The sequence below is a fragment of the Tribolium madens genome, unplaced genomic scaffold, assembly GCF_015345945.1.
Source record: "Tribolium madens isolate multiple individuals breed KSU strain unplaced genomic scaffold, Tmad_KSU_1.1 Scaffold_3;HRSCAF=73;Tcas5.2_LG2, whole genome shotgun sequence".
In the NCBI taxonomy this organism is placed as follows: Eukaryota; Metazoa; Arthropoda; class Insecta; order Coleoptera; family Tenebrionidae; genus Tribolium; species Tribolium madens.
In genome coordinates, this window is record NW_025401006.1 from 13,013,043 (window position 1) to 13,021,547 (window position 8,505).

At 30.0% G+C, this 8,505-nt stretch overlaps 1 protein-coding gene across 5 annotated transcripts in view; it reads left to right on the top strand.

Moving 5' to 3' along the window:
* The window catches only part of LOC123007063 (putative tyramine receptor 2), a 71,910-nt gene that overhangs the window by 60,600 nt on the left and 2,805 nt on the right, over positions 1–8,505 (top strand). For 3 of the 5 annotated variants that reach the window (XM_044402090.1, XM_044402091.1, XM_044402093.1), the window contains 2 exons: positions 2,071–2,130; positions 7,240–8,489. In XM_044402090.1, the coding sequence (XP_044258025.1) occupies positions 7,250–8,489 (1,240 nt within the window). In that variant the 5' untranslated portion in view covers positions 2,071–2,130; positions 7,240–7,249. The remainder of the gene's footprint in view (positions 1–2,070; positions 2,131–7,239; positions 8,490–8,505) is intronic. The other 2 variants (XM_044402092.1, XM_044402089.1) reach the window with 1 other exon arrangement.

An 8,505-nucleotide genomic window follows, 5' to 3' on the forward strand; every position in this document is an offset into this window, starting at 1 on the left:
AAAAATATTTTTTTATCATATTGTTTCTAACTTTTCTAATTAAGAGTGTTTTAGAAAATTTACAGAAATTTTACTAAAGTAATGTTTTTTTCCGAMCAGTCATTTTTGAAAGATTGACGTGTTTATAAGAAAAAAAAATGTCACAAAACAATTCACACTTTAATCATAGACTTAAAAAAAAAATCCTTGTTTTAAAAACTGACATTTTTAATCCTAATAAAACTATATATAATTTTGTTTTCCAATTTTGTGCATGCTATTCTTGACTGAAAAAAAATAGCATGATTTATTCGGCTTTAAAGTAAGTTTTTTTGTCTCGCAAATGCAAAATTTGCTTGTCAAAAAATGACACTTTTAATCCTAGTAAAACAATAGAGGTACTATTTTTCACCCTTTTTGCTTAGAATGTCTTTTCAATGTTTTTCAACAATTTTTTTATTTTACTTCAAATTTTTTATATTCCAAATTGTTTCTTACTTTTTTAACCAAAGTGAGTTTTCGAAAATGTTTAAAAATTTTACTAAGATTAATGTTGTTTTGTAATTGATTGTACAAATCGCCAAAAGTGAAATTTTTAATCATTACTTTTGCAATGTTTAGGTAGTATTTAAGTATTTTTATAATGTTTTTAAACAATTTTTCTATTTTTTACACAAGAAATATTTTTTTATCATATTGTTTCTAACTTATTATTAGTCCTAGTTTTAAAAACGACCACTTTTAATTTTAATAAAACTATATTGAACTTTTTTGTCTAATTTTTATTGAGTTTTTTGTCTCGCAAATGCAAAATTTGCTCGTCAAAAAAGTGACACTTTTAATCCTAGTGAAACAATGTAGACACCATTTTTCCCTCTTTTTTCTTACAATGTTTTTCAACATTTTTCGACAATTTTTTTATTTTATACTTAATTATCCATTTTTCCAAATGGTTTCTTACTTTTTTAACTAAAGTGTGTCTTCGAAAATGTTTTAAAAACTTTCCTAAAATTAATCTTGTTTTGTAATTGATTGTACCAATCGCCAACAATGATTTTTTTATCATTTCTTTTACAATGTTTAGATAGTATTTAAGTGTCTTTTACTTTATTTTATATTTTGATTGTGTTTGTTTATCTGTTTCAATAAATGTTGAGTTTTGTCCAGCACCACCGGAAGCTTATCCCGTATTCCGTTCCCTTTTCCGTGAAATTCAAATTCAATATAGACAGCCTAATATAATTTCCTGTACCTTGGGCATTGATTCAATAAGGATTGGATACAGTTTACATACAGCTCTTCCTGCATATTTTATTGAATTATCATAAAAGATCAGTTATGCAGTCAAGAGACTAAACAAACAGACAAAATGAATTCGCTCAAGAATCTAGAGAACAAACTCTATTTCCGGCTTTTAAAATTGGATTATTTGTTTAAAATGTGTAAATAATAAACTGAATTCATAGTTAAATTAATGTGACATGAATAAAGCGGACCGTCAACAATAATTCCGCATTAATTGAAAAATAATGCACGCTTAAAATTCAGTCAAAATTAATAATTGCGTGGTTTAAATAAATTCTGAAATAAAATAAAGAGACTTGAAACTTGTTTTTGCAAGAAAGTGGATAAATAACATAAACTTTATTACGAATTTAAACTCAACTTTGAAACCAACATGAATAAAAGAATTGTGTTCTTGTTGAAGCGGCGAATTTTTTCATTAAAAAAAGTCCTTCAAGTATTGCTCATTTTCGTGTTCAATTTCAGATTCAAACACAATATGGCCTTAATGAGTGTTGTTTGAATACAAAGCACGGTGGGTATAAATATGTATAAACATAAAAGCTCCGGTTTTCTTAAATACGCCAGCAACTAGATAAGTCTTGCAAATATAAATCCGGTAAACCCATTTAGTTAATGAGTCGGCTTATCAAAGCGTTAACTTAACTGCACCGTTTCAGAGTTAACAACAAAACTGAAACGGTGGAATTAATTCCAACATATGAACACAGAATCGCTTACCCGAGATAAATTTTTCAGGCGATATTTCAATAAGAAACCCGAATTGCAACTTGTTTATTGTTTCAGGAGCGTAATAGAAACCACCGAGATTGGATAATTTGGAAGCTCGACAAAGATGTAATTAAGGTAAAAATACTCCTTAAATTTCAGGAAAAAATTCAAAATTTGAGAAAGGCGTTTTAATTACATTTGAGATTCAAATTGTTTAGATTTTGTCTCCGATTCGGATGGTAATTCTTAATGTTTCATTCAAGTAGAAGAATCGTGATGGAAAACCAATGTTAAATCCTGAAACTGAAAGCGAAAAATGACCTCCAAATTCAACGCTGGGATTGCACAGCTGCCACGACTAATCCTTTCCAAAAAAGCCTCAAAGAACACTCCATGGTTATTCATAATTTCCAAATTGGGCTTGAGCTGGATTTTATTATGAAAAAAATCAAGTCTGACCATCTGTTACATAATAATAATAACTTTATTTAACAGTAATATCCTTTACATTAAGTAATAATAAAATTATAATAGAAAACAAGCAACATATAAACATAATTAAAGAATACTAAATGACTAATTCAAAGAAACTTTCAGAAAACGCTTAAAGCTATTAAAGGATTTAAAATTAAAAAAGTCCAACTTGACACTGTACATGTTACAAATTCTTAAAAGATCATTTAGAGGAGAATTAAACAGATAATTATTGTGTGCAAACGAAATTTTGAATAATTGGGTTGATCTGCTATTATACTGTGGAACGTAAAAATTAATTAAATTTAGTATTGAAGTATCATTAATCAAATTATTTAAAAGTTTATAAACAAAACATAAAGCCTGATATCTTCTTCTAATTTCAAGTGTAGAAAGAGACAAATAATTTAATGAAATATTGTAATTATCTTGCACATAATAAGGCAGCAACTATTTTATATATTTAAAAAACTTTAACTGTATTGCTTCAAGCCTACCAACATTAATTTTGTAATGCGGATTCCAGATTGTCGAACCATATTCGAGGATTGAACAAATAGCATTTTGATGGAATTAAAATTTCTAAAATCACGACAATAACGTTTTATGCAGCCAAGTGCCTTATTAGCTCTACAAATGATAAATTCAAGGTGTTGAATAAAAGTTAATTTACTATCAAGTAATATACCTAAATCTCTCACAGACTGTTTTACTGTAATTTTTGTACTATTAATAAAATAATTCGGTAGGGTTGGAGAGATTTTCCTGCTGAAAACAATAGACTTTTCAGCATTTAAAAACATTTTGTTATTTGCACACCAGTCTTGTAACTTATTTAAATCAGATTGTAATACAGAAATGTCACGAGATTCCGAAACCTTTCTAAATATCTTAAGATCATCAGCAAATATACTATAATAAGATACATATGCTTCAATTATGTAAATATCCATTCATAATTAACCTGTATTGATTTGAAACTATGTTTGCAGATGTTGAATTAGTTTTATTACGACCTGAAGATCTTTAGAAGAGAAAGAAAAACATTTTGGTTATCTAATGGTTCTATTTTATTCGGTTTTTTGTTTTATTTTGAGAAAAAAATTAAATTAACAAATTTTTTGCGTTGAATTTGCCTTGAATCTATTGAAAAAGAAAGATAATATGTGTTTGAGACTTACCTTTATCGAAAATAACTTATTTTGGAAGTAATTTTGTAACTTCCTATTTTGTTTTTATTATTTTATATTGTTTTTATCTTATTAATTTTTTCACTTTATTTAGACAAATTTTTAAAATTGAGATGTTTTTCAGTTTTTTGTCTTAACTAAAGTTTTATATTGTTTTGTTATTAATATATTTGCATTAATTAAACAAATTTTGCATCTTGAGATGTTGGTCCGGCAATTTTTGTCTTATTTTGTCAAAAATCTTTCAAATTCAGCAAATTCCTTGCTGAAAAACGTCTTAAACTTATTAAAATAAGCAAAAATATTACCTTATTATTATCATTAATAAAAATAATAAAAAGAAGTGGACCCAAAACAGATCCCTGTGGTACACCTAAAGACACACTTTGTAAACCTGACATACTACAGGTTTCTAAATTTTGCAAAAAAAATTATCGCTACATTAAAATGTTAGTATGTCCCTCGTGTTGAATTCATCATCGAGCAAATTAAGTTACAGCAAACTAGTGTTAACTAATTTTGTGGATACCCTCTCGAGGGCTAGTTTTTGTTTGTTGAAAATGTATTGTTGCAAGATTAATTATTGACACCAACACCGTGATGGTTTCAAAGGTGCTTTCAATATTATCGACTGTCTAACACACTTAATAACTGACAGGAATTTATGCAGATTATGGAGCTATTTCCAAAGCGAGCCCTATTATTAATCCTCACACGTCACTTAGCACTATAAATAAACGAGAGGCTAAATTTTTATCACAATTTTTAAATAAACTATTGATTTATGAGTCTCGTTGAATGTGGAAAGTTTGCGAAATATCTCACAATCACTCGCGCACAATATTTATTGCTAAAACTTGCCTAAAGATACCGCAAAACTTGCCAATAAGCGACTGTCGCAAGTCTATCGTTTAAAATGATAAATGAGCTTGCTTTTCAATTCATCACGTGATTATTTGCAACAACAGACCGGCCGAAATGACGTTTTGAATTATTCAAAGTCAGAAATGAAACAGTTCAAAGCTAACAAAAGGACTAGTTTTGTGCACAAATGGTGGAGGCGCCGGGTCGATAATCGTTTCTGTTTCTGGATTTGTTCAAATATTAAACGCTTTTATGGGGATTTGTTTTTTTTTACTGAAACAACGGAAAAATATCGGTTTTTGGTGTGTGCAGATTCCTGTGTCGTAAATTTCGTAAAGCGGAGGAAACATGCTGTAATTTTTCTCGGCTTTTCGAGGAGATACAAGCCTATAACTTAGGTCCTAAGTGTTGTACGATCAAAATCTAACGCGATGCAGTGCCAGAAGCGTCGAGGGGAAATTTAAAAGCAATTGAATGATCTGAATAAATAGTGTTTATGATGATTTTGGGTGCGGATGTTTCAGATAAGGCGATTTTTTTTCTTATCATTTTGAGTATAATTCCAAATTTTAATATTTGAGAAGGAAAAAAGAATAGATAAGATTTCATCCCAAAAAGACAAAAATTTTGGAAAAGCAAATTTTTTGTTTTGCTATACTTTTGTAAACGTATGGTCACGATTTTTGCATCATTTAAAAGCCTAACTTTTTCAGATTCTGATTGCAATTGATTTTAAGGGTTTTATTATTTTTTAAACAAAAATTATCAAGTCTAGAAATTTCTCTTTTATTTTAAAAATTAATCTCAAATATTAAATTAAGATATTCTTCGGGATATCGCAAGGAAAATAAACAAATTATTGTGAATTTGGTAATTATTTGAACCACTGATATCCAGAACTTTGTTCACAAAATTTTTTAGATGAGACTGGCAAGTTTATGAAAGTCTGAAATCAAAAACGTTTATTCTTTGTAAAATAAGAAAAAGTTACAAATTATTTTGTCATCTTTAATTTCAAAAAATAAAACTTTGGATTAAAATAACATAAATTTTTTGCTTTACAACGTTTTTTAATCGACATGACTTTTGCACCATTTAAATGAATAACTTTGATTTTTTTATTAATTTTTTCAATAAAAAAATATTTAACTATTTCAAGTGCGACAGTTGCATTGCAAATTTCAATATGTTCTATCTCTGTGAACATTAAAAAAATATACGGTAATTCCGGGAGAGATAGACCACATTTTGTAAGGTTCCAAAGTCCATTTCTCCCGGATTTACCCGCGTAAAATTAATTAAGAATTTTTTTATTTATTTTTTTGATTTTACCATTTGTTTTTGAAATATTAATTTTTTTAAACTCAAATGTAAAATTAAGGTAATTCTCAAGATACCTCAAGTAAAATAAATAAATAGATTATTGTGAATTTGGCAATTATTTGGTTACTTTTATCCTAAACTTTATTTACAAAACTTTAGGTAAGAATTCGATAGCAATCTTCTGAAAGTTTAAAAGAAAAAATTGAAATTAATTTTTTAAAAAGTAATGAAAAACTCCGAACTGTTTGTAAAATTTTTACACGTTTTACATGTTTTTGACAAGTTTGAAACAAAAAAAAAATTAAATTGTTTAGGTAGGTATTTTTTAAAACTTTAAATTCCGAATTGTTTGCAAAATTTTTACATGTCAGATTTAGTCGCAAAAAATTGTTTTTAATAAAAATTTTGGGTTAAATAAGACAAATTTCTCGTTTTGCAACACTTTTGTAAACGTATCGACATGATTTTTGCACCGATTGAAAGCTTAACTTTTACAGATTTTGATTGTAATTTAATTAAAGACAGATTTCTCTTTTTTCAACAAAAAATATTTAAGTGATTGATGAACCAATATCACCCTACAAATTTCAATATCGGATAAGTATCTTTGTAAATGCTGAAAATAGACAGAGTAAGTTCGGGAGAGATGGATCACTTTTGAAAAATCTCTTGTAAAAGTATGAAATTTAGAAATTATTTGGTAATTTTTATCCTGAGCTTTATTTAAGAAACTTTTAAGATAAGAATTGGATAACCTTTTAACAAATCAAAAAAATTTGAAATTAGATTCATTTTTTGAAAACTAGTCAAAAATTTTTGCTTTACAGCGCTTTTGTATCGATATGATTTTTGCACTATTTTAAAGCCAAACTTTTACAGATTTTGAGTATAACTGAATTAACACAGATGAACCACATTTTGAAATATCTGTTGTAAAATTATGATCTTTATTGTATATTTTTCACGGTTTTATATTTTCTTATATGTATTTATTTCATATATTTTTTTATTTTTTTTTATCTTTTCTATATTTTTTTATATAGTATACCTATAGTATTTAATATTCAGAACACATAAAATAGAGTAAATATTTGTTATTTATCGTTTTTTTAAATTGATTTGTGAACTATTTATTTTCAAGATATTAATTTTTAAATTCTAGCTACTAAGATATTTCAAAATTAAACATTAAAATTCTCTTATAACGAGAAGGTTGTTTATTTAATGTAAAGTGTTAAAGGAGGAAAAGGAAATTAAGTGGGGACAGGCTTTTCAGTTATTGTCGAGGTTTTCTAACAATTTTCTAACCATTTTTCATGTTTATTTTCTGAAATTATAAAGTTTTTTGTGTTTTTCTTGTAATCTGTTTAAAAACGTGTTTTTTGTGTTCCAGCCTTGCGATAATGTCCGACTCGAACAGCAGCTGTTCCCCCGACCTCCCCGGCAACTTCTCGACAATTTTCGGTCAAACCGACGTCGCCCAATGGGAAGCCCTCCTCACCATCGTCACTCTAACCTTCATCATCCTCCTCACAATCATCGGCAACGTCCTCGTCATCCTCAGCGTCTTCACCTACAAACCCCTCCGCATCGTCCAAAACTTCTTCATCGTGTCCCTCGCCGTCGCCGACCTCACCGTCGCCATCCTCGTCATGCCCTTGAACGTCATGCTCTCCATTCTAGGCCGCTGGGTCTTCGACATCCACATATGCAAAATGTGGTTAACATCCGACGTCCTCTGTTGCACAGCTTCGATCCTAAACTTGTGTGCAATCGCTTTGGACAGGTTTTGGGCAATCACAGATCCGATCAATTACGCACAAAAACGCACCTTAAAAAGAGTCCTCCTCATGATTGGCGGGGTGTGGGTGTTGTCACTTGTCATCAGTTCACCCCCATTGATCGGGTGGAATGACTGGCCTGAAGCCGAAGAATTTCACTTGATACAAGAGTGTAAATTGACGGAGAGACAAGGTTATGTCATTTATTCCTCATTGGGGTCGTTTTTCATCCCTTTGTTCATCATGACAATTGTCTATGTTGAGATTTTCATCGCGACGAAACGACGCTTGAGGGAGAGGGCGCAAGCGTCGAAAATCAACGCCATTTCGAGGAACCAATCGGCTTTGAAAGAAGTGCAACATGACAGGGAGAGTGTCAGTAGCGAAACTAACCATAATGAACACCCGGAAATAAAGGAGAAGAAGAAGAAAAGTAAGAAGAAACGAAAAGATGACAATGTTGACAACAACGCTTATCTGAAACCGATTCTAGTCCATGAAGATTCTCTCACTGACAATCCGGAAACTTCCTCGATTTCGCAACCCAACCCTTGTACTTCCGACAACCACAAAATCACCATTTCTGAGTCAACAACAGTGTCAAATTCCCCACAATTAAACAAAGTTCTTCTCCCAGAAGCTGCCACTCCTGTGGTGAAAAAACCGGGATTGGTGTACCAATTCATCGAAGAGAAACAACGCATTTCGCTATCGAAAGAAAGACGTGCTGCGCGAACTCTTGGTATAATAATGGGAGTGTTTGTGGTGTGTTGGTTGCCCTTCTTCCTCATGTATGTAACAATCCCGTTTTGTCCCACTTGTTGTCCTTCCAAAAGACTCAAGAACTTCATCACTTGGCTAGGTTACATCAATTCAGT